The sequence below is a fragment of the Schistocerca nitens genome, chromosome 7 (genome assembly GCF_023898315.1).
Source record: "Schistocerca nitens isolate TAMUIC-IGC-003100 chromosome 7, iqSchNite1.1, whole genome shotgun sequence".
NCBI lineage: Eukaryota > Metazoa > Arthropoda > Insecta > Orthoptera > Acrididae > Schistocerca > Schistocerca nitens.
The window spans coordinates 218,216,546-218,243,186 of NC_064620.1; the positions used below are offsets into that span (position 1 = coordinate 218,216,546).

At 42.1% G+C, this 26,641-nt stretch overlaps 1 protein-coding gene across 2 annotated transcripts in view; it reads left to right on the forward strand.

Annotated features, from left to right (window-relative positions):
• Positions 1–24,399, forward strand: part of LOC126194762 (coactosin-like protein) — a 162,271-nt gene extending 137,872 nt beyond the window's left edge. For both annotated transcript variants that reach the window (XM_049933045.1, XM_049933044.1), the window contains exons 2-5: positions 5,016–5,098; positions 12,782–12,899; positions 17,819–17,941; positions 23,242–24,399. In XM_049933045.1, coding sequence (XP_049789002.1) covers positions 5,016–5,098; positions 12,782–12,899; positions 17,819–17,941; positions 23,242–23,358 — 441 coding nt within the window. In that variant the 3' untranslated portion in view covers positions 23,359–24,399. The remainder of the gene's footprint in view (positions 1–5,015; positions 5,099–12,781; positions 12,900–17,818; positions 17,942–23,241) is intronic.
• Positions 24,400–26,641: the final 2,242 nt, after the last annotated feature.

Sequence of the window (26,641 nt, forward strand, 5' to 3'; positions counted from 1 at the left end):
GGCATGTTGACAGCTGTTTTTCTTCGCTCAGCACGAGAATGTAAGAGGACAGAAAATAGCAACACTGGCACGAAATACTGTACGCTTCGCACTGTAGTGTGTTGCAGAGTATATTTGTTGAGGCAGGTCTGATACGATCGTAGGAATTAAACAAAACTGTTAAAGACCCGTACCTGAAGTCTTTCGTAGAGAAGTGGCGGTTTCCCAGCATCTTGCCCCCAAAATAGAAGTCTGCTCCTAGTTCGATCTACAGCTGAACCATTTTCATAGATACCTTTCATATCCCCCATACTCAGTTCTTTGCCAGTATGGCGTTAAGCAGACTAACAGCCATTTCCTTCAGTGTTAATCACCAACCACCTGCACCATGCTAGACGTTATGAGAGCTAAACCAAATACACTTAAAGTGTCCAATTTATATATTTCTGTACTTTTGACACGATAAATAAATATCGCCCATGCAAGGCTACTCGTGTCATTTAATACCCGAGAGCAAATCCAGTTGTGTACACTGAAGGCAAAGGCAGCAACATTATTTCGTTCCACGGAGTATATACATTTACTTAATTTGTAATTGCTAATATCCAGGATTTGCGTAAGACCTGTATTATCACACTTTAACTAGGTGTCAATAAAACGTTTGCAGTGGGTCACTTCATTGCAGAGAAGCGTCGCCTGCGAAAGCGCCTCACAAACAGCAATCAATCCTGTCCGCTGTGTCAACCATTAATAAAACTAACCTCACTGCGAGAAATGTAGAACGCATCTTTTGTACACTCTTGTCATCTTTTCAATCAATGTTATTCCTTGTTTTAGCAGTACGCTATTTTCGACGAAGGAAAATGCTTTTCGAAATATCAGTGGTTCATTCAAAGCCAAAATAGCACTCTTCCTAATTCTTCTACAGGTCAGTTAGTGCTTAGTCTCAGATGACATCGACATTGACTGAAAATCACAAGCGTAAATGAAATTTTTCAATAAAAATTTCCACATGTGCGTCGTCGCCTGACAATGTTGTTCGTATCTGCCGTTCCTCCATTTTCTCTATTGTCCTGTAATTTTCTTGACACGAAGAAAACAGATATCATGACAGTAATGTTGCAGAGTAAATGGTTTCCGTTATCAGGTTGTCTCATAGAAACGTCTGCCGATGTTGTAGGAGAAACGTTAGCCTAACTCGTTTCTAATAGGCTTGCTACTGTGCGGTCGACAACCCCAAATACCTTAGATACAATCGTGAAGTTTCCTATGAAAGCGCCGTAGGTGTTGCGTTAAGCGTTGCATGCCAGGAAACGACCAACACTGTTTCCTTACCCCGTGTTTTGGTACTTCGTTGTTACGAAGTCCACAGGTTTGTGCCCGTCTTAGATCGGAAACTTCACTCCATTCTAAGGTGCTCTCCCTAATACGACGTTCTCACAAAACCGCATACTGCCGTTACGCCATCAGTCTGCAAATGATACAAACTATTCTGCTAGCTTTCGTACGTAATTGTGTGAGTCTTTGAAGTAGATAGCCAGCCGTTCGCCAAGCAGGATGAGGTACCAGATAAAACTTGCGGTAGCCGTTGTTCCAGACCAGAGAGGTCCGCGCTCGATTGGCGGTTTCGAACAGGACGTAGTCACCACCGTGTTTAACAGACGTCGTTCCGTTTCATTCGGAATGACCACAAACTAAAGCTGACTTACTGGCCGATTAAATGAGACTTGTCTGGCATTTTATATTAATGGAAATGTTGGTCTGTTGCTCACAACTGATTACACCGTTCCGTACATTAGTATCAACAAAAGAACGGACTTTCGAACATTTCTTCCATACATCCAGACTGAGATGGTCCACAGGGTGTGAAAAAGTTAAAGTATAATTTTTCATTTTTACCTTAATTAAAAAGCTTCACATCAATATTTAAAAGTATAAATACCAAATTGATTCTATTTCTTCGCTGTTGTAGGCAAACATCAAAACGAAGTTTGCAATTCCAACGTCTTCAGTGCACAAATGCAATCTGTAGGTGAACTGTATTAAAGTATTACATAGCATTCATGTCACATGTTGTTGTATTCAGTGCAGAGACTAGTTTGATGCAGCTCTCCAAGTAACTATTGCATCCTACATCCTTCTGAATCTGCTTAGTGTATTCATCTCTTGGTCTCCCTCTACGATGTTTACCCTCCACGCTGCCCTCCAGTACTAAACTGGTGATCCCATGATACCTCAGAATGTCCTGCCAACCGATCCCTTCTTTTAGTAAAGTTGTACCACAAAACCTCTCCTCCATTCCATTCAGTACCGCCTCATTAGTAACGTTATTGAACCATCTAACGTTCTGCATTCTTCTGTAGTACCACATTTCAACAGCTTCTATTCTCTTCTTGTCTAAACTGTCTGTAATCCATGCATGACTACACTCCATACAAATAATTTCAGAAGAGACTTCCTAAAGCTTAAATCTATACTCGATGTTAACAAATTTCTCTCTACTTCGACCATCCTCAGTTATTTTGCTGCCCAAATAGCAAAATCATCTACTACTTTCTCATTTCCTAATCCAATTCCCTCAGCATCACCTGATATAATTCGCCTACATTTCATTATCCTAGTTTCGCTTTTGATGTTCATCCTATATCCTCCTCTCAAGGCACTGTCCATTCCGTTCAACTGTTCTTCAAAGTCCTTTGTTTGACAGAAGTGCAATGTCATCGGCAGACCTCAAGGTTATTTCTCCCTGGATTTGAATTCCTACTCCGAATTTTTGTTTTGTTTCCTTTACTGCTTGCTCAATATACAGATTGAATAACATCGGGGAGAGGCTACAACCCTGTCTCACTCCCTTCCCAACCACTGCCTCCCTTCCACGCCCCTTGACTCTTATAACTGCCATCTGGTTTCTATACAAATTGTAAATAGCCTTTCGCTCCCTTTGACCCCTGCCACCTTCAGAATTTGAGTATTCCAGTCAATATTGTCAAAAGCTTTCTATAGGTCCACAAATGCTACAAACGTTGCCTTTCCTTAACCTGTTTTCTAAGATAGGTTTAGGGTCAGTACTGCCTCTCGTGTTCCTACATTTCTACAGAATCCAAACTGAACTTCCCCGAAATTGTCTTCACTAGTTTTCCCATTCGTTTGTAAAGGATTTGTTTTGCAGCTGTGGCTTATTAAACTGATAGTTCGGTAATTTTCACACCTGTCACCACCTGTTTTTGTTTGGGATTGGAATTATATTCTTCTCGAAGTCTGAGGGTATTTCGCCTGTCTCGTAAATCGTGCTCACCAGATGGAAGTGTTTGGTCATGGCTGCCTTTCTCAAGGCTATCAGTAGTTCAAGTGGAATGTTTACGCTCGGTGCCTTGTTTCGACTTGGGTCTTTCAGTGCTCTGTCAAATTCTTCATGCAGTATCATATCTCCCATCTCATGTTCATCTATATCAAAGTCCTCTTCAATTTCCACAATATTGCCCTCTAGTACGTCTCACTAGTATAGACAGTCAACATACTCCTTCCACCTTCAAAGGTCTCTTAAATTTTGCTGTAGGTGGCATCTTACTCCTAGTGAAAGATATTTCTATATCTTTAAATTTGTCCTCGAGCCATTACCGCTTAGCTGTTTCGCACTTCTGCCGATTTAATTTTTTGAGACGTTTGTATTCCTTTTCGCCTGCTTCATTTTCGTTCGTGGCACTAGGTCGCATAATGTCTCAGAATTTAAGCAAATGTCTGAGATGTACTGTCGTAAACCTGGCTTCGTTGCCATATCACCTCGTTTTGTGATGAGGGGTGGTATTCGGTTCGTAGCAGTTTGTGCTGCAGCCGCCACAGGCGCTTCAAGGTGCCTGGAATTAGACGGTGGGCTCTGTGTCGTCAGGTGATAATTCCTTGTATATGTTACAGGCCCTCCGAAATACAGATTTCCCGGAAGTCTGTTACTTTTCACGCTGTAAGTAGAGTTCATTACGTGGGTTCGTGACTTACGGCGATAAAAGCGTGACAGAATTGCTTGGCAGAACAACAGAGGGGCAGCTACGAAAGCCAAACCTGGACTTGGATTCGGCGAAACGAGTAAGGTATAGGTTTCGGACAGATTTACAGCTCGGCGAAAAGCAGACGTAACCTATGTCGTGAACACTTAACGTACTGCCTGATAGCAGGAAGTAACCAACGCCACCTAGAGTCAAGGTGACGTTGACGTATCAGTGTCAATCTCTTAAGTAGGACCAAATGACTTCGCCACTTAGAGATTTAAGAAATGCCGTTGATTCGATTCAGATGTTACGGTTGTGTTCTGTGTTATCAAAACTGTGTAACCATGAACGACACAAAGTTAACTGAATCGTTGTGAATAATAGAATAAGAATACGACAAAAACTTCAAAAGTTGGAGCTACAACAAAGTTGAATTCTTAAAGGAAAGGGGGAGGAAGATAACTTGAACTTCAATGTTTGTGTAAAATGCTCTCCCCCGTCACTATACATCAATTACTGGAGTTTTCGGATGCACATTTTATTTAAAATTTTGTTCTGTGATACTGCATTCTAGTTTTGGCAGTACATCAGCTTTTTACGGGGGCGATCTTAGAGCAAGGTAGATATATGTGCAAGAATATATCAGACGAAATTCGTGCCGAAAATACACACTAAAATTTATGATGCTCATTGCTCAAAATGTATTATTCAGTTTGTACAAGTGAAAAACTTCCGCTTTAGCAGTAAAGCTTAATGATATTACAGAAGTCGCAAAGTTCAAGAGTTTAAAATAGCTGCTCAAAACTTCGGCAAATTAATCCCCAAGAAATATAATACTGTCTTGTGGATTTGCAGTCGTCTAGCGTTGTGTAAGTCCTATAGAACTAATTTTGAAACTTCATAGTGATTATGGTAGTTCCAGCTGCAAGACGCGACGTGTAGCAGGAACAACCCAAACCTACTGTGTGTGTGTGTGTGTGTGTGTGTGTGTGTGTGTGTGTGTGTTTCAGGCACTGTGCAAACAGCTTTCTGATGCAGTGTATCTTGTTTCAGGTCTCTCTAGCTACACACATCGATAGAGACCAAATCAGGGAAGCATACGATGATGTACGTTCAGACAGCACCCCTACAGAATGGTAAGTGTAGTGCTGCTGACAAGCTGACTCTTGCATATGCTGTTATACATATTTGATGATACTTGTGCCGATTTTGCGGTTAACATTTGATAATGCCACTATGGCTGCAGTACTTTAGGACATTAGGCCTAGTTTATAAAACAGATCGTAAGATTCCATAGCAGTTTTGCGCCCTAAAACAAAAAAATCTGAAGATGGTCATTATAAACAGAATCGAGTAATCGGTTGACAAAGTTTGTGACCATAGACGTAAAGGAAATTTATTAGAATGGTAAGTTTTCTCTGGCAGCGGATAGGGCTTTGTATACCTTTGCGACGGAGTTAGAATAGGGAGGAGCTGAGAGGGCAGACTGGACAGATTGCTGGGTGGAGGGTCTGAGGCAATAGGTTGCTGTAAGTGGAGCCGAGGAGGGTTTTAGGAGTAGGGAATGTGTTACAGATAAATTCTCTGTGCAATTCAGAGCAGGTTGTTGGTTGGATGGCAGTGAAGGGCGGGAGGGGAGGGGGCGGAGAAAGGTAGATGGATCCGGATGGCCCAAGTTGTGAAGCTGCAGTTGGAATAAAATGGGTTATACTCAACAGCATGTTGTGCCACATGGTGTCTTTGTTCTTGGGCACAGTTTGGCAGTGGCCATTCATCCTGATGCACGGCTGGTTGGTAGTGCCTCGCTTGGCTCTTGCCTCGCTTGGCTCTTGCCTCGCTTGGCTCTTGCCTCGCTTGGCTCTTGCCTCGCTTGGCTCTTGCCTCGCTTGGCTCTTGCCTCGCTTGGCTCTTGCCTCGCTTGGCTCTTGCCTCGCTTGGCTCTTGCCTCGCTTGGCTCTTGCCTCGCTTGGCTCTTGCCTCGCTTGGCTCTTGCCTCGCTTGGCTCTTGCCTCGCTTGGCTCTTGCCTCGCTTGGCTCTTGCCTCGCTTGGCTCTTGCCTCGCTTGGCTCTTGCCTCGCTTGGCTCTTGCCTCGCTTGGCTCTTGCCTCGCTTGGCTCTTGCCTCGCTTGGCTCTTGCCTCGCTTGGCTCTTGCCTCGCTTGGCTCTTGCCTCGCTTGGCTCTTGCCTCGCTTGGCTCTTGCCTCGCTTGGCTCTTGCCTCGCTTGGCTCTTGCCTCGCTTGGCTCTTGCCTCGCTTGGCTCTTGCCTCGCTTGGCTCTTGCCTCGCTTGGCTCTTGCCTCGCTTGGCTCTTGCCTCGCTTGGCTCTTGCCTCGCTTGGCTCTTGCCTCGCTTGGCTCTTGCCTCGCTTGGCTCTTGCCTCGCTTGGCTCTTGCCTCGCTTGGCTCTTGCCTCGCTTGGCTCTTGCCTCGCTTGGCTCTTGCCTCGCTTGGCTCTTGCCTCGCTTGGCTCTTGCCTCGCTTGGCTCTTGCCTCGCTTGGCTCTTGCCTCGCTTGGCTCTTGCCTCGCTTGGCTCTTGCCTCGCTTGGCTCTTGCCTCGCTTGGCTCTTGCCTCGCTTGGCTCTTGCCTCGCTTGGCTCTTGCCTCGCTTGGCTCTTGCCTCGCTTGGCTCTTGCCTCGCTTGGCTCTTGCCTCGCTTGGCTCTTGCCTCGCTTGGCTCTTGCCTCGCTTGGCTCTTGCCTCGCTTGGCTCTTGCCTCGCTTGGCTCTTGCCTCGCTTGGCTCTTGCCTCGCTTGGCTCTTGCCTCGCTTGGCTCTTGCCTCGCTTGGCTCTTGCCTCGCTTGGCTCTTGCCTCGCTTGGCTCTTGCCTCGCTTGGCTCTTGCCTCGCTTGGCTCTTGCCTCGCTTGGCTCTTGCCTCGCTTGGCTCTTGCCTCGCTTGGCTCTTGCCTCGCTTGGCTCTTGCCTCGCTTGGCTCTTGCCTCGCTTGGCTCTTGCCTCGCTTGGCTCTTGCCTCGCTTGGCTCTTGCCTCGCTTGGCTCTTGCCTCGCTTGGCTCTTGCCTCGCTTGGCTCTTGCCTCGCTTGGCTCTTGCCTCGCTTGGCTCTTGCCTCGCTTGGCTCTTGCCTCGCTTGGCTCTTGCCTCGCTTGGCTCTTGCCTCGCTTGGCTCTTGCCTCGCTTGGCTCTTGCCTCGCTTGGCTCTTGCCTCGCTTGGCTCTTGCCTCGCTTGGCTCTTGCCTCGCTTGGCTCTTGCCTCGCTTGGCTCTTGCCTCGCTTGGCTCTTGCCTCGCTTGGCTCTTGCCTCGCTTGGCTCTTGCCTCGCTTGGCTCTTGCCTCGCTTGGCTCTTGCCTCGCTTGGCTCTTGCCTCGCTTGGCTCTTGCCTCGCTTGGCTCTTGCCTCGCTTGGCTCTTGCCTCGCTTGGCTCTTGCCTCGCTTGGCTCTTGCCTCGCTTGGCTCTTGCCTCGCTTGGCTCTTGCCTCGCTTGGCTCTTGCCTCGCTTGGCTCTTGCCTCGCTTGGCTCTTGCCTCGCTTGGCTCTTGCCTCGCTTGGCTCTTGCCTCGCTTGGCTCTTGCCTCGCTTGGCTCTTGCCTCGCTTGGCTCTTGCCTCGCTTGGCTCTTGCCTCGCTTGGCTCTTGCCTCGCTTGGCTCTTGCCTCGCTTGGCTCTTGCCTCGCTTGGCTCTTGCCTCGCTTGGCTCTTGCCTCGCTTGGCTCTTGCCTCGCTTGGCTCTTGCCTCGCTTGGCTCTTGCCTCGCTTGGCTCTTGCCTCGCTTGGCTCTTGCCTCGCTTGGCTCTTGCCTCTGTGCTGTTCACATCCCTCAATTTGGTGTCACCAGGGGAGGTTTCCTTCAGCTTGTTGGCAAACTGCCTCACCCCTTTTTTCTGCCGTTCAGTGACTTTAATGCACACCATCCCCTTTGGGGTTCTCCTAGTACCTGTCAGAGATGCTCTCTTGGCTGACCTTTTCAATCTGCCTTAACACAGGAGCACCCACATTCATTCAGACTCCACTCACACATATACCCATTTGGACCTACCCTTCTCCACTGCCCAACTTGCCCATCATCTGGAGAGTCTGTACTGAGACATACTAGAGCAACCATTTCCGGTGTGCTATCCATTTGCTAGCTCAAACACCATCTGTGCACACCCAATGGCAGCTTACTCAGGCTGACTGGGGGATTTACTGCTCCCTCACAACCTTCCATGAACATTATTTCCCCAGCTGTGCTGACCAGGTGGAATATCTTACAAAGATTATCCTTCCTGCTGCAGAACATTCCATTCCTCGCACTTCCTCTTTACCACTTAGTGTCCTGGTGTCCTGGTCTCTTGGTGGACTCGGGCATGCCGCAACTCAATTGGGGGGGGGGGGGGGGCGGCGTCTCGGCGTTCCTCTGGCTCCCGGGACACGTTGGTATCTGTGGAAATGAGGCGGCCGATATAGTGGCCAAGGCTGCAGTCTCTCTTCTTCGGCCAGCTATTCGATCGATTCTCTTCGCCGATCTACGGAGCGTATTATGTCGTCGTGTTGTTCTTTTATGGCACGCACATTGGTCGACTCTTCCCCATAATAATTGCGGAACGTGAAAGCTCTTCCCTGTGCTTGGACCTCTTCCTCCCGAACGCGTCGTCGGGAGGAGGTAATTTTAACTAGACTCCGGATAGGGCACTGTCTTTTTAGCCATCGACATCTTTTAAGCAGCGACCCTCCCCCACTCTGTCCCCACTGCTCTCAGCTGTGGACGGTAAGACACCTTTTAATTGAGTGCCCCTATTTTACTCCGTTACGCACCCGTCTACAGCTGTCGCCTGATGTATCGTCCATTTTAGTAGATGACACGCGCTCGGCCGATCGCGTTCTCAAGTTTATTAGTGCCAGTGAAATGATGTCAGTCATTTGAAGCTCTTTTTGGGGACAACCAACCCCCTTCTGTAGTTGTTTTTTAAAGCTTTCCTTGTTAGTTTCTCCAATTTTTTGTTTCGTTCCCATTGCTGGTGGTTTCCGTTTTCGTTTTTTACTGTTTCCTAAGTCACGGACCGGGCGCTAATGACCATAGCAGTTTTGTGTCCTAAAACCAAAACAAAAAAACCCAACTCAATTGGGGGTGTGGAGACATGCTCTCGATGTTGTAGATGGCATCCTAGGATGGCCAGCTGTATTCATTATAAACAGATGCGTGAACAGTGTAGTTGTCTCTTTCAGGACATCAAAAAAGCTAGCTGGATTTCATTCACTAATTCTTTACAGTTCCACTCCCTCTTCCATGTGTGGGCCAACTTTAAACAGCTCTGGGACCAAGATCCATTCCCCAATGGCCGGCCTGACTGTACCAGATGTCATTGTGAAACCTACTATCACCAAAACCTTGGGCTGCTATTTTGCGGAGATTTAGAGATTGTCCCACAAGCACCCTGCCTTCCTCCATTGGAAACAAGCAGAGGATGCTCGGGTGATATGCTTCTCCTCTCAGAATCATGAGTGCTAACATGTTGCCTTTATTATGAGAGAGCTAGATCATGTTCTCGTTTCATCCCAATCCTCTGCCCCACTGCTGGATGCTGTTCACATTCAGACTTGGCAGCACCTTTCTCTTGCAGGCACACACTTGGTGTGTAGTATATACAACCACATCTGGGCAGAGAGCCAGTTTCCCAGACACTGGCATGAAGCCACTGTCGTACCCATACCTAAGTCCAGTAAGGGCAAGCACCTTTCTTCTAGCTACCATCCTAGTTCTCTCACCAGTTGTGATTGCAAGGTAATGGAACGTATGATTCATGCTCTGCTGGTATTGTGGCTAGAGTTGTGCAAATTACTCACCACCACACAGTGTGGATTTTGAGTGCACTGTGCTGCAGTTGACACTCGCCCCCTTTTTTCTACCCATGTCATGAATGGTTTTCTGCAGAATCCCAGACTGTGACCATGTTTTTAGATTTGGAGAAGGCCTATGACATCTGCTGGACGACTAGTATCGTCCATACTATCTACACATGGCGATTCCATGGGCGCCTGCCCCATTTCCTTCAGGAATTCTTAAGACAGAATTTTCAAGGTTCTTGTGGGTTCTGTCTTGTCGAACACATTTATCCAGGAAATCGGAGTACCTCAGGGTCCCATTAACCATAGTGGCCTGTCTCCTGCCAAGCATCTCTTTTGATGATTTTGCCATCTATTGCAGTTCTCCAGACTTTTCTCATTGAGCAGCATCTTCAGCGATGTCTCGATCGTCTTTACTCGTGGTGCATCGACAGTGGCTTCAGTTTTCCACTGACAAAATGGTTTTTATGAGTTTCTGGCTGAACAAATGGTTTCTCCCACCATCTTGACATCTTAGGCCTATTGCTCTTCCATTAATTGAAACCACGAAATTCCTGGGGCTCGTGGTCAATAGGAAACTTCCTTGGTCCTCCCACATGTCTTGCATGGCAGCCCACTGTATGCTGTCCCTCATTGTTCTGTGTCCCCTCAAAGATATTTCCTGGAGAGCAGATCATGTCACCCTCCTCCCTTGTCCATTCGAAACTAGACTATGGGTATTTAGTTTATGCTTCTGCATGTTTGTCCCAATACTATCCACCATTGTGGCATTAATTTGGCCACTGGTGCCTTTTACACTAGCTGCCGAACTATCCCTGTCCTACTGCCATGACTTTCTCCTGAGCATATATGCTTGCTGTTTGTCTGCCATGCATGCCCCCCTGTCCTATGCCTCCTTACTAGAGTCCTTTAATCTCCAGTATGGGGTTGTCCCTCTTCTGTTACCTCCAGGAGTTCATTTTTGGCTCTTGCTCTGACAACTTAACTTCATGCTACCTGCAACTTTCCTGGTGGGTGTAAACCTTTCACCACCTTGGCTTTGTGCGACAGCCTGTGTTCACCTTGGCCTTCATTCGCTTCCTAAGAACACTGCTCCAGCCCTGCTCCATTGCCTCCAGTTTCACGAACTTCACATCCAACTTCACGATAGTACCTTTCTGCACACTGATGGCTCTCGGACTGATTGTGGCGTCTGGTGTGGCATTGGCATAGATATTTTTAGGTATCTGCTTCCAGAACACTGCTGAGGATTTACAGCAGAGTTCTTCACCCTTCTCCCCCCCCCCCCCCCCCCCCCCTCTTCCCTCAGCACCATTCAAAGCTCTGTCTGCTGTACACTGTCCATCCCTTAGTTCAATGGGTCCAGGAGAGGTGTCAATTGCTCATGCTTGATGGAGCCACTGTGATGTTAGTGGGTTCCTGGTCATGTCAGTCTGACAGGAAATTAGGCCACTGACACTGCTGCCAAGTCCTTGTGCCTCAGCCTGCTAGTGCTTACATTCCCACTGATCTGCATGTTGCTGTCTGTCAGCAGGTGATGTCACTTTGGCATCACCAATGGTCTCCCTCATGGGAACAAGCTCCAGGTCATTAAGCCACCTCCATTGGCTTGGACACCATCTCTAACCTCTCACTCTGAGAAGATCATTTTAAGCAGTTTGTGTAAAGGGCACTGTCTCTTTAGCCATTGCTGTTTAAGTGATGCTCCCCCACCACTTTGTGAACATTGCGTTCAACTTTTGGCTGTCTGCCATTTCCTGATGGAAAGCCCTTTTTTAACCCCTTACATTTCCGTCTGTGTTATTGGCCGATTTAGTGAATGACACATGGACTGTCAGCGGTGTTTTAAACTGTCACAGCAATATGGTGAAGGCTGTTTAATTTTTAGTTCTGGACCTAAGTTTATCAGTGGTGTATTTTGTAGACCCTTCTCTACGTCCCTGTTTTTAGTTGTCTTCTCTTCCATCAATTGAGATTGACATGTTGTAATTTTTTGACTGCTCTTTGTGCTCTAAAGTTTTGACATGGGTGCATATGACCTTAGCTGTTTTTGTGCCCTAAAACAAATGTGCACAGTATGACAATGATAAGTGGATTTGACAGCCACTCGTGCATATGAGACACACAGGGAGCAGGGATGAATGTCAGTTTGCTGGCCTTGGCCCATTCTCTTTTGGATATTGCAAAGACAGGCAGCATTGGGTGGATCCCTACATGATCCACCAATGCAAGTATCTGTGTTGTCTGATGGTGGAATTGTCGCTATTTAGCAGTTTCGTAATATTAAACATGAGTGATTTTTTTTAATTATAAAATCTGACATTTCATGCTTTCAAAAAACAATATTGTTACAACAAATATTTTATCGCGTATGAATAAGTTAAAGGACATGCATGTCTTTTTTGTTACCATTTAATGGAAATGTTTTACTTGACAGGAAAGGCCATATTGTTGGTTGTTTGCAGGTATGTTAGATATCACTTTCATATTCCTGACAGCAATAGATCCAGTGTAACTGCTTTTTTCAACTCGGGATGTGATTTCCGGGTATAAGATATGCCAAATTAATAGTCCAGATTAAATTGTGCCAAAGATAGCTGGCAAGTAAAGTTGGTAGAAAGGCCAGACAATTGCAAGGGTGTATCATCTCAAATATTACCACACCTAGTAACAAAAATTATTATGAAGAAACCAACATTTGGATTGAGCACTGCTTTATTTGGTAGAATTCCAAGAAAAGGAAAAGGTCTTTGGACTTCAGTTTATGTATGAAATTATTTCCTATGTCTTTGATGAAATTAAAATGTTGATATTAAGTCTTTACAAGATTTCAATAGCATGCTGCTCTAACCTCTGGATCTGCAAAGTCTGTTGCACATTTAGATAACTTAAAAGAGATTTGTGCGACAGAAAAACTGTTAACTGAGTTACGTATAATATTATTGACAATATTGTCAAATAGTTGACTAAAAGTACAAAAGCTTAATACTATTATTTAGTTCAAAACTATCTCTTCATTAAAAGAAGCATTGTTCTGCAGGGCAGTATTCAAGTTTGAAGGAAGCCGTATTGTGTGCTCTGCAAAGGGTAAGGACTTTGACCAGTTCAGAGAGCAGTTTGGAGATGAAGATAGAGCCTTTGGGTACATAAGGATACAGGTGAGAACATACATTTTTTTCTTTCCTGTCAATATGCAGTAGGCTTCCCTAAAACTTCTGTATACTCATCGGACTGCATACCTAAGAAAATTGCCTGTGTTAACATGAGCAGTTTCCTGCATGATTATCCTGAAAGTTTTTTCAAATACTTATAAATATGATCAAACGTCTAATGGGAATGCAGCCAGATGATGTCTTAAGACAACTGCTAGTATTTCGACAGTTGAACATCAGTTATTTTCAAGGCACAAATGCAAGAGTGGTGTTAAGACATTTAAATCCTTGGAAAGAGGGGCTATGCAGACAAAGAACCATTCACTGTCACTCTGTAAACATTAGTGCAAGCACACAACCCAGGATAAGTGTCAGTAGTAAATGATAACGAGTAGGTGGGTGAATAGCATCAACACTGTCCCTCTCTTGCTTGACAAGCGAACCTGCTATGAGCTTATTTAATCTCAACTGCAGCTTGCTAACACAGTCCCAAAAGCTAAAAGTGCATGCCAGAATGTGTATATTGTATTCCATTGGACGACCAGTGCCAAGGCAATGCTAAATAGCAGATAGGTTCAGTTGTTATAAGCATGGGTAATGCTTAAATTCAATAGATTGATCCTCCATGGTCCTGGTGGTCTGACAAATCTGACATTCCCCAACTCTAAAGCACAGCAGACGCTCACCTTACACAAACAAAGGTTCTTTTACAGACCCTAAGACAGACCTAATCGTAGATGGTGTTAAAAAATGCACTTCAGTGTTTCCACAAAATGACTAATCCTTTTGGAAATCCTTCTTGCATAAGGCAAAAAGTCGATAGACTTCAGTAGCATTTCAAACAGATTGGTTATATTTTGTGGAAACATGTTATATTTTGTGAAAACATTGTGTGAACCATGTTTGGCCATCTAAGACTGGGGCTCTATTAGACCTGTAAATGATGTAATTCATTAGTGTAAGGTGGGAATGAGATCAGAACTGTGGAGGAACTGTATATATGAGGTGTAGAAGTACGAAGCTGGAATTCCCCTGAGGATGGTGCTAGCCATCAATGTAGGGCCTGGCTGACTGCATCTGCAAAGCTTCCTGTAATGGCTGACAACGAATATCAGTGCACAGTAACTAAAGTGCCATTCATCGGTATCTGTTTCAAATCCATAAACATGTCTACTTTTGTGCCTATGAACTAAGGTTTGCAGACAGTGTTGGTTTTCTGTTATCATTTGAAGAGAACTGCTGCAGAATGGCATCGTGGAACAATTGAATATGTTGCAAAAAGCTATTTCTCTTTGGCTGAAAGCTATAGGAAAAGTTCAGAATGTGGAGAAAATGGGTTCTGCATGAACTGAATGGAAGACAGCAACCAGCTTGAAACACCACTTGTGAAATGCTGCTTGCGAGGTAGAAAAGAAAGTAGTGTCTCCATTGAATAGTGACAAGTAATGAAAAATGGAACCTAAACATCCTAAACATCGTAAATCGCAGGTGAATCCAGGTAGACCATTGCAAGACCAAACTGCTTTGGAAAGATGCTCTGTTTGGTGGGATCAGAAGTCTCATCTATTATGAGCTGCTGAAACGTGGTGAAACTGTTAACACTGATCACTACCAATAAATAACAAATGATACATTGGAATTGAACATTATATGAAAAATGACTGGAATATGGAAAAAGGTAAAAAAAATCATATTGCTCCACGAAAATGCCCCATCACAAACAGCAAAATGGGTCAGGGAAATGATAGAGGTGTACAGTTGAGAAATACTAGGGCATGCGGCTTATTCTCCAGGCGAACCTCCTATGGCAGAACACTGCCTCAGTACGTCATCCTATGTAATGAAACAGATTTTGGCATAACCTTATGTGTTGAGATAAAGGTTTCTCTTAAATTGTGCTTAGAATACTGCTCTACCTAAGGTCAGACAGAATTAATGATGCTTGCTCATCAATTGATCATTTTCACTCTAAATTACTTCTGACATTGCGTGGTGGTGGTGGTGGTGGTGGTCTATTTATTGGTCCTGTTGCCTACAAAAGCATTTTTGCATCAGATGTAGGAAAATTCAAGTTAGAAGTACACTTCTGAAAGTGGTTTCTAAGAATATTTATTTAAGGTTACAATAAAACACATCATACACTAAGTATTTGTGCTTCATAAATTTAAATATTCAATGGAATAAAATCAGTGATGCTGTAAATGACTTCAGAGATTTTCCTAAGGTTTTGACCATCAGTAATAGCTTTTATGTTTTCAGGAAGTTGATTATTACACTCCTGGAAATTGAAATAAGAACACCGTGAATTCATTGTCCCAGGAAGGGGAAACTTTATTGACACATTCCTGGGGTCAGATACATCACATGATCACACTGACAGAACCACAGGCACATAGACACAGGCAACAGAGCATGCACAATGTCGGCACTAGTACAGTGTATATCCACCTTTCGCAGCAATGCAGGCTGCTATTCTCCCATGGAGACGATCGTAGAGATGCTGGATGTAGTCCTGTGGAACGGCTTGCCATGCCATTTCCACCTGGCGCCTCAGTTGGACCAGCGTTCGTGCTGGACGTGCAGACCGCGTGAGACGACGCTTCATCCAGTCCCAAACATGCTCAATGGGGGACAGATCCGGAGATCTTGCTGGCCAGGGTAGTTGACTTATACCTTCTAGAGCACGTTGGGTGGCGCGGGATACATGCGGACGTGCAATGTCCTGTTGGAACAGCAAGTTCCCTTGCCGGTCTAGGAATGGTAGAACGATGGGTTCGATGACTGTTTGGATGTACCGTGCACTATTCAGTGTCCCCTCGACGATCACCAGTGGTGTACGGCCAGTATAGGAGATCGCTCCCCACACCATGATGCCGGGTGTTGGCCCTGTGTGCCTCGGTCGTATGCAGTCCTGATTGTGGCGCTCACCTGCACGGCGCCAAACACGCATACGACCATCATTGGCACCAAGGCAGAAGCGACTCTCATCGCTGAAGACGACACGTCTCCATTCGTCCCTCCATTCACGCCTGTCGCGACACCACTGGAGGCGGGCTGCACGATGTTGGGGCGTGAGCGGAAGACGGCCTAACGGTGTGCGGGACCGTAGCCCAGCTTCATGGAGACGGTTGCGAATGGTCCTCGCCGATACCCCAGGAGCAACAGTGTCCCTAATTTGCTGGGAAGTGGCGGTGCGGTCCCCTACGGCACTGCGTAGGATCCTACGGTCTTGGCGTGCATCCGTGCGTCGCTGCGGTCCGGTCCCAGGTCGACGGGCACGTGCACCTTCCGCCGACCACTGGCGACAACATCGATGTACTGTGGAGACCTCACGCCCCACGTGTTGAGCAATTCGGCGGTACGTCCACCACCCGGCCTCCCGCATGCCCACTATACGCCCTCGCTCAAAGTCCGTCAACTGCACATATGGTTCACGTCCACGCTGTCGCGGCATGCTACCAGTGTTGAAGACTGCGATGGAGCTCCGTATGCCACGGCAAACTGGCTGACACTGACGGCGGCGGTGCACAAATGCTGCGCAGCTAGCGCCATTCGACGGCCAACACCGCGGTTCCTGGTGTGTCGCTGTGCTGTGCGTTTGACCATTGCTTGTACAGCCCTCTCGCAGTGTCCGGAGCAAGTATGGTGGGTCTGACACACCGGTGTCAATGTGTTCTTTTTTCCATTTCCAGGAGTGTATAAAGTTAAACTCCCATGTGGAAATTCTTCTTGACATGGAGATGGTTTGTGTCCTAAAATTGGTTCCTTGGCTCACATGGCTACACCTAAAGGTGGTTTAAATTTTCTCGCACAGCATTCCCCCATTGCATTTGTGCCTTGGAAATAGTGTGTTAACTAGTGACCTATCAGAGTTTGCTGAAGTTCTCACCCCACTGTATTCTGCAAGGTTGGGTGAGCACTGAGCACTGGGAGAAACTGAAGTCTTGCAGTTGTAAATATGGCTGAATACAAAAAAAAAGTTGTGCATGTTTGTGTGTTGTATGCTGCATGAACTTCACAGTGAAGAACATTAATACTCAGTAATAATAACATGTTAGTGGATACTGGGGGTGAAAACATGCATTTTGGTAGAATAGAACAAATACGCATTATGAAAACGGCACAATAACTTTGATGTTAAAAAATTAGAAATAATTTATAATTTATTAAAAACATATCCTACTGTGTTGTGTAATTCCTATGTATGTATATGTGAAATTAACTATTGAGATAACAAAAATTTCTGTTTGGACATCATTTAGTGATTTTTAATTGTGAATACAAAGTGCTAACATTAAGAAAAATCTGATCTACATTTTTCTGAGAATCTTAAAGTTCCAAATGAGAAGTGCAAATAGTTTCTCCTGGTGTGAAAATTTAATCAATGGTAGTGTCAAGTAGTTTAATGAATACAACCATTTTTACAAAGAAAGTAAACAAAATTGAATATGCATAGATCTGTAGTTATGCTGGCTAAGTTGCAGAAAAAGTTCTTACAGCAGATTAAGAAAGACTCTTAAGAGTCATAAGTTATGCAGGATGCATTTTGAAATTGTTTCCATCTTCAGAAGTCAAAGTGCAAGGGTAGCACAAGGACAAGTGTTACGTTGTGTACATAACATGAGATTACTGTCACATTAAGTACACAACTGGTTATGCTTTCCTTTGTGCTACCTTTGCACTTGGATTTCTGAAGATGGAAATAATTCTGAAACATGTTGTGTGTAGTGTGTAGTTAGTGATCAGCAGTCATTCCTAATCTGCTGTAAGACTTATGTGACCTAGCCAGCTTAATTAGAGATCTACACATATTTAACAGAATGGTCACTAAGCTCCTACTTAACTTCGTCACATCTCTGAGAAAACAAAAGCATGTTTTTTCATTTTCATTTAAATGTTAATATCTTATTCTTAAATCTCTACAGATGGGTGACGAGATGAGCAAGAGACAAAAGTTCCTATTTGTGACGTGGGTGGGCCCGTCTGTTGGAGTGATAAAGAGAGCAAAGATGAGCACTGATAAAGCTGTCATCAAGGACATTATTGCTGTAAGTATGTGACAAACAGAACACACATACTTCACTTGCCAAACTAATGAAGTCACTAATAGTCGATTTACTATGTCACAGTTTGAGATTAGAATATAAACCTGTTCCTTTGTTTTAGAAGTGATACCATTCTATTGTATGATAAAGTTTATAACTGGTACACTATTTTGTGATCATAACTAAAAAGTTTACTGTATTCTGTTTGAAAGTATTTATATTTACTGTAGCCATAAATTTCAAAATGGTATGAACTGAGAAAACATACTTTTCTGATATTACTTTTGGTTTTATGGCCAGTGTTTCAATATAAGTTGAGCTCTGTAGAATGCTACACTTAAGTTCTCTTTCTTGGATGTAAAAATTCAAATACAGGATGTGCAGAGTCTTAAACACACATGCAAATACAATTAAAATGAATTGTCTCAGACCAAAATACCTTTACTTTCTACTAAAACTTACTGGTCATGCCTGTGGACAGCCACAAGAAGACAGACTTTGTCAAGACATAAAGTTAATAAGATTTGTGTGTTTGACCAATCTAAAGAGCTCAGTATATAATAACTCAAAGTTACAGTGAACTGACTTTCGCCAAAAACATTTATACAAGTTGTGGTGTTAAATCATCCACTAAAAATGTACGTGGTTAGTGCAACAAGAAAGTAAGAGAAGAATCAATATTATGCAGTAGGAGATGACTTTCTCTTTTTTTTTTTTTTTTTTTTTTTTTTTTTTTTTCCATTTTCTTTTTCTTCTTCATGAAATGGTCAGTGGCAATGCTCTCAAACTTCCCAGCTATAGGAGTTGCTGGTGGAAGGTGGTAACATTTCACACATTCACTTCTGCCTGAGGCATTTAAATCGTCACACATAGCATTAATTTTGGAGCATTATTCTGGACAAGTAATAAGAGGTGCTAAGTTGTGGTATGGGATGCCTTTAACAGTAATTTCCATGCAATATAAATGTTTTTGTAGTTAGCTCAATTAGAAAAATTGTAACTAACTCTTTTGTAGGCATATTCCTCTGCATGCATGATGCAAATGGTCCTGACCCGACCCGGGATCAGTCACAAATCACTGTCATTGCAAGTGAGTCCAGAAATAGTTACAAATTGATAATGTCTGGTGATACACTGACAATTGCAGTGGACATTCAAGCATCAGTTACCACTCGTACCTGCTAAGTGTGAGAAAAGCCACTGTTAGTCTTGATTTGATCTCCCGAATCGTCTCAGTGCAATTAATGGTATGTTTCTGGGTATTCATCTAAGCTGTGTTCCTTTTTTAAGGACAATACTTCGATTACCAACCATTTGTTGTCTTCAGGTGCCAAGAGTGGTGCTCTTATGAGTACTAACTGTCTGGACTCCAGAAAGTCCACCATTGTTAGTCTCATTTTGCTATTCATAGTAGAGTTGGATTCTCTAAAGTTAAGTGTGTGTGTGTGTGTGTGTGTGTGTGTGTGTGTGTGTGTGTGTGTGTGTGTGTGTGTGTGTGTGTGTGTGTATATTTTGTGTGTGTGTGTGTGTGGTTTATTTTATTCTTTGAAATCACCTTCCACTTCTTTACAAGGTGACTTACTTGGAACTTGCAGCCACTCTTCTTTACTGGCTAGCCAGCTGCTGGAGACACTCTTGACTCCTTCCCTGTCGAATAATGCTAGGTACAGGAATTTTTAGGCTCACTCTACGTATGAAATAGGTAGAAAGCAAACTTTACTTTTTCATCAATTAACGATTTCTTTGTCCTCCATACACAAAACTCTCAATTTCCACATAAATATGTAACTTCCTGTAAGTCTCTCATAAAGCCGAACGTCAGAAACAAATTGAGTTACAGTTAAAAGAAAGTTGGCTTAGATACCATAACTTTTATTAACATGAATCAGAAAATGTCTTGCCTTTAGCAAGCTTATGTCAAGAGTTTTCAAGAGTTCTTTTTCAACTGTCCTTGTTTTAATAACAATAGTCAATGACACAATAAGCACAGAGCTGCATATAAACTTCATGGTTCTTCCTTACACACTAAAACATCTATGGATTGCGTGACAGGTACTTATTGGTGCCGTTCATCCGCCGCGTCTGCTTTCTTCCCGCATCTGGTTTTAAACCTGCGCACACAAACGTGTGACGTGCAGTATGTAGGATTCTACCATCCCACTTTAATATCCAGAATATTGTGTGTTAGAGATGGTAGAAGGCTGAGTGGTTCTACAATTTACACAAATTCTTGAATCACTAAAATTCCCAGTGCCTACTATGTTTTGATGCTTGTTTATTTCTAGAGCCTGCAGTGATATGTCATAACACACATTCTGTTTACCATCTCTGGTGGATGTAATGGCCAGCAACTTCTATGTAAATAGTGGCGGGCCCCAAATGTTTAAATTGAAAGTGCCATCCTTCTTTATTATATTTGACATCTTTATTTAGATGACTACTTAATTATGCTGTCTTAGAAACTTGTCATTCCAATGAGGGCTGTATTAAAGGGGCAGACCACCAGAATAGTCAAGGGGCTATGCAAGGAATGTCAGCAGCATACTGGACAAACACGTTCAAGCAAATACTGTCGCAGAACATTGCTTCAAATATGAGCATAGAATGAAGTAAAATGAGCCCAATATATTTGAGATATTTTAAAACAATTTCTGGGACAGTGTAAGGAGTCTTATCAAAAGAAATATAATAAACAAGGATGGCGGTCTCAATTTAAATGAGGCTTGAAGTCTGGAATACAGTAATTAAGATCCCACTAGCCATTACATCCACCAGAACTAGAAAATGTTGAGAGGCGTGTCTCATAGAACATCAGAGTGGGCATCAGGAATCAAATTGAGCTGTAAATAAAGATTGGAAAGAAATGATTGATCAGTCTGGTTGGCTTCTAGACAGTGAGTACAGAACAGGAAACCCACAGCACCTGAAGAGTACTAAGCTGGTGGTCAAAATACTGTGCATAAAATGGAAAAAAAAATTTGGCTGAACATCCAGAAGCTCACCATAAGCATTAGATTTGCTTGGCAGCAAATGGAAATGGATAACCTGCTTGACATAAATCATTATTGCTTTGAGATCCACTGCTGGATAATGGATTTCTATACTTCACCATCCACTAGGCTTCAATGATAACTTTCCATATAGGTGTTTGCCCACTGTTGCTAATCTCCTGGAGTCCAGTAAACAATGTCCTTGGTCTACCTACCATCGACATCTGTGGTTCTAAGTCTCATTCAGTCCTTTTATTTTCATTATTTATCAGAATTGTCCTACACTCCTCTTACTTCATCACTTTTGTTTTCCTACCTCTTGGTAAATCATAGCATGTATCTCTCACTTGCTGAGCAGTCTGTTTTCATGATCAGTTACTGCATTCAGATTCCATGTTGTTGTATTACTGGTCTTCATTCACACAACTGACAATCTTTCTATTCCAGAAATAATGTAAGGTTAACTTTGAATACCATATTTAGTTTATGAAAAGCACACTCAAGTTTTTAGCCCTATTATAATTTTCAGCTTGTTGAAAGTTCTACCATTCACTGTTGGTTTGCACTAAAACAAATGTCATAGGAACATCAGTAAAAGGACTGACATGGGTTCAAATGTGTCCTGTTAATACGTCACTTTATTCCCTCAGTTTAACACAGTCAATTTCTCCTAAGGGCACATACAATGCAGAATATATTAAGCAACTGTCTCAGAAACTGGTAAGAGTTGCAGGTTGACTGTCTGATGGCTTCCAGAGGCAACAAAACAAAGATTTTCAGTATTTTGTGTAATTATTGACCAAACTTAAAATTAAAAATGCTCTCATTATAAACCTTGAGGCTGTGTAACTGATAGCATGCTACCACCCAGACTTAATTCACCCAGTACTTGAGAATGAAAGCATTTATCAGGGAACTTACTGGTGATGCATAAATGACCACCTGTTGAATCAGCCTATATTTGAATTGTGTACTCCATTTCTGCAAAAATGGATCCTTCTGTGGTGGCAGGATCGTAATTGCGATAATGTGACTAACACACGACAAACTGCCCAGAAAAATTTTGCTCTGCCCTCAGGTCTTGCACCATTTTTCCTGTAGGGAAACATTTTTCTGTAAATTCTTTTGACCACAGAGAAAGTTAAAAATCTAAACCTCCATTCTCAGTCATGAATGGGACAGTGGATCTTGTCTAGAGTATTCATTGCATCAGCATGCCTTGGAGGGTAATTTCAAATTTAGGTCGTGCACACTTTTGTCATTATATGGCAACAAGTGTAGTCAGTATTGGTGTACACATCAGTAACATGATTTGAACAGTCAGCTGCTATTGTGCAACACAAAACATTAAAAAATGTAGTGGTTATCCATGATCAAACATCTGCTGGTAACCACTACCTACAAATTAAAGGCTTGTAGGCAGTCCCAAGGAAACTAAGAGAACCACATGCTGTCTTCTTGGAGGCAACTGAGATAGCTGTCAACCTTCAGAGGGTGGTTGCTACTAACTACACTCGGTTTACCAGCTATGAAGCAGTTTATTCTGGAAACTGCAGTCTTAAATGACAGCTTAAAAGAGTCATCTTCAATCCATCCCTAAAAGACACACTATGTTCCTGAGAAAAATGTTATTCAACATTTTACATGAACATTCCTCTTCACTAACAAATTTTTAAAAATTTTGTGTATGGTGGTGAGTGAATTTCTGCTGCTTTGCAATTATCTTTGCAGCTAACATGCAGTAGAGCTTTTGGAACAGAACTTCCACCAACATTTTGATCATTACTACTGATGGTCTGTGATACAACATTTATCAGATCCTAAACCATCTTAATAGAGTTGAAACCATCTAGAAACCTGGGCTTGGGTGAAGGTGTACCATTCATATGCCTGTTCAAACCATGCCAAAGTGTGTGTGCTAGACTTTGAAGAAGGAGAAGAAGAAGAAGAAGAAGAAGAAGAAGAAGAAGAAGAAGCAGCTGCTCTGCTTGAAGCTATCATTTTGACAACACATCAAACATTTCCATTGTAATTCAGTACAGATAGTATTCTGTTGGAGTTAAAAATCACTGAATATATATATATGGAATATGAACTTGACAAAGCCAAGAATACAACCAGTGTAGCCAGACAGAATACTTTGCTGTTGTGCCATTACTTATAGAACTATTTCACTTAACGTGCAAAATATGCAGCCTGTTAATACTGTAGTAACTTAGTTGTTCTGAAATTGTACACTGCATTGAAGATATTGTGTTCGAATATAAAGTCATTTAGAAAGCTAACACTACAAAACTATCAACAATGTTGCAGAACTTTGCTGTTGAACTGCAGCTGGAGAGTCAAGCAGAGCTGGATATAGATTACTTCCGCAACCACCTAGCACGTGCCGGTGGTGCCAACTATGGGACTGGAGTAAGAGACCTCTGAGGGTCTAATTTTTGCCCTCAGTGTGTGTGTCCACCTGAACTCTTGTACAGTGATACATAAAATTACATGGAATGGATGCATTTCACAAAAATCTCTTATGCAGAAACTTTAAAACAGATCTCAGAATTAAGATTTGTGCTACTACTGCATTAAAACTTAAAATTGAAAAACTGTAATGAAAAATCATGTTCATTGTGCTACAGTCATCACTGAAGGAGCTGTGCTCTTAAATATCTGAAGTTTAGAATGCATTAAATTTTGACAACTTTTGCCCAGTAAATGGGTTAGAATTCAATGCCTCTGCCTAATTGTGCAATGACTCTTAACAATAGTCTGTATAAAATGAAGCAAATAGAAATTTAAGCTAAACTTTGATACATTCTGAAATGTGAGACAAAACAAAAGTTTTTTTTACATAGCTTAACTAACTTTAAATTTGTTTCCATAAGGATTATTAAGGAGCATTAAGAGCTCACATGTGTGAGACTGGCAACTAGTCAATTACTTTTTAACAGAAATGCATCAGGGATCTAAGTAAATGGTAATGAAAAAATCCACTGGTGAATTGAAAATCTTGTAATTTTTGGTGAAGATTATTTTGTACAAATAATTTTACTGATATGTGTATTCCTTTACAATTAACTGGCGACTGCTGTGGACCAAATTTTTTCTGGAAGTTAAATTTTGTAGCTTTTTATTATATATGAATGTGCACAATTTTACAACTTTGCATATATGCCTCCACAAAGAAAAAAAAGCATTGCTAAAAGACTGGTATCTACAAAGCTCAAAAATTTTGGAGGCAACATATTTGCAGTCTTTTTAAATCTCTCCAGCTTTCTGAAACATTTTAATGGAAATTTGGTATAACATGCAAAACAACACTTAGTATCAAAGAATTTATATATTATACATTTTAAACTGTACTAATATGGTAACTTCATACATTTCCATGTAGACATTAAATGAGGGTTTAAAAAATTACAGTGTTACTATAGTTTTTGGATCAACATTTATATGAAATAAAATTTTCTGTCAAAACATTTTTTGTAATCATTCTCAGATTGTGATTGTAGCTTATGAGAATCCCACATTAATAGGTCTTTACATCAGATACCAATATTTCCTTTAAATTTTAGAAAATTTAATAAAGCATTTGTTATACTTCAGGATTTTTCAAAAAAAAGAAAATTCTTATTTAATCTTTTAAATTCAGAAATGACGGGAAAATAAACTATATGCTACTGTCACAAGTGTCCAGCTAGTGCCTTTAATATACAGAAAATTGACCATGAACTGAAAATATTTTAAATATGGATACAGGACTACCTGTGAAGCAGTTGATGAAAGTGCACTATGTAAAATAGCAGACTTTCAGAAGTAGGTGCTTTCTCACAGGAGGAAAGGAAGGGTTGATGGAAGAGACAGGCAAGACTTAAGGGTACATGAAAATATACAGAAAGTCACTGTATTTGAGTGGGTACTAAGCAAGTCGGACAAGAGTGGAAATAAGTCCTAAATGAGCCAAAAATATGGGAATTAAGAGCAAGAAAAATAAAGGTGAGAAAATTTAAATTAGTGGAAAGCAGAAAAGGTTCAGAAATTAGTGACAAAACAAACATCTAAACGCAGATCTGGTGTACGCTATATAGTGGAGAATTTACCAGAATAATCTACCATTTCTATTGCATTCAAAATTGCTGGACAATAAATGTTTGCTCTTAACACTTAATTTTCTAAGACAAGTGCAAAAAGTTGCAAAAAGTGATGAATTTTTTTGCTTGTATTTGAAGGGTGTTTCCAAGAAATTTGTCACAACTCTCTCCTTACTTCCAGTGCTTCAAACTGGAGGTTTTTTGAGCATTTCTATGATTCTCATGGTAATGGTTTGATTGGTGAACAGAACTGTAGAACTTGGCACCAACATGTCAAATTTTTGACTGCCTATGAAAGATATGCCAGTGGAATGTAGCATATTCCAATGAGAACAAATTGTCACATGAACCAGATCATGCTTGACATCAAAGATCTGAGCTACAATTGTGATGACATGCACAGAACTGTTCACAATAAACACATCCAAGATACAAAATACAGTAAGATTTGCTCAAAATGGAATTGCATGGGATTAATTTTTTTTACAAATTCGACAAGTACACCAAACATATACAAAATAGTGAAACTTGCTCAAAATGCTAAAACAAGTTTCCAAATTGGGCACGTTTGCCCAACTCACTACACTAAATAAAATTTGTCAGATATCGTGCACAACAGTATAGATTTGAAATTGTGCATATTCACTCCCGCACACTAGATAATCATTTTCAGTATGTTGTAAAACAGAACAGTAATCTATTACACTTACTGATTAAATAATGCAGCATTTCTATATTTTGTATGAATTTGTTTATTATTCCTGTGTATTTGCTTTGCTGTTCACTTTTTCATCACATTTCAAAGAAGGAAATCTGTTTGAATTTCTGGTTTCAAAGCATGTTTTCTAAGCAATCTTTTTGCTCTATACAATAGTTTCAACAGCTTGGGAGAATCACTTTGACCCTATTCTTCTTTTGTTTCTTCCTGATAATCTTTTGTGGTACATATTTATGTTAATTCTGTTATTGAAGTAAAAGTGGAGTGAGCTGACAGTAATGACTTTGAATGTAGTCTTCTGCACTACGTAAAATATATCACATCTCAATTAATTGAGCAACTGCTCCTAAATTTTCTTGAGCTTCGATGGTCACAGAAACATCTTGTTCGTGACTTCCAAAGCCCCCTTTGTTGAAGCCCTTGGTAAGAGTTTCAGGCTATATTTGCCTTACTGCCAAGCCAATCCAATTTACTGCCTCCACAATAGAAACTGTACACGAGTAAATGCACTGTTAGTGTCAGCACTAAGATAAGAGGCTGCATGAATATTCACCTATAATATTACATGAATGTGTAAATAAGCCCCTGGTCCATAGGCTGAGAGGCTGGTTTAACCTGATGGGAACCGAGCCAATGTCATGTTTGATAATGAGACTTTTGGGTTGCAAGTTTCATTGTCTCAGAAAAAGAGAACTCGATTTCCTTTTTCATTTTGGCATTGGAATGGCCCAGCTAGTCTTCCATAAGACTACTCACTGTCCATTCCGTTTTATTGCTTTGCCATGTGAATGGAAGCTTACAGACAATTATTTGAAACAAAACTGTTTTGCTGCCTTTCCAATCACTAGTGGTTTCTACATTCCACCTAACATGGTTCCACACAGTAGTTTTTCCTTGAACATTTTTTTCA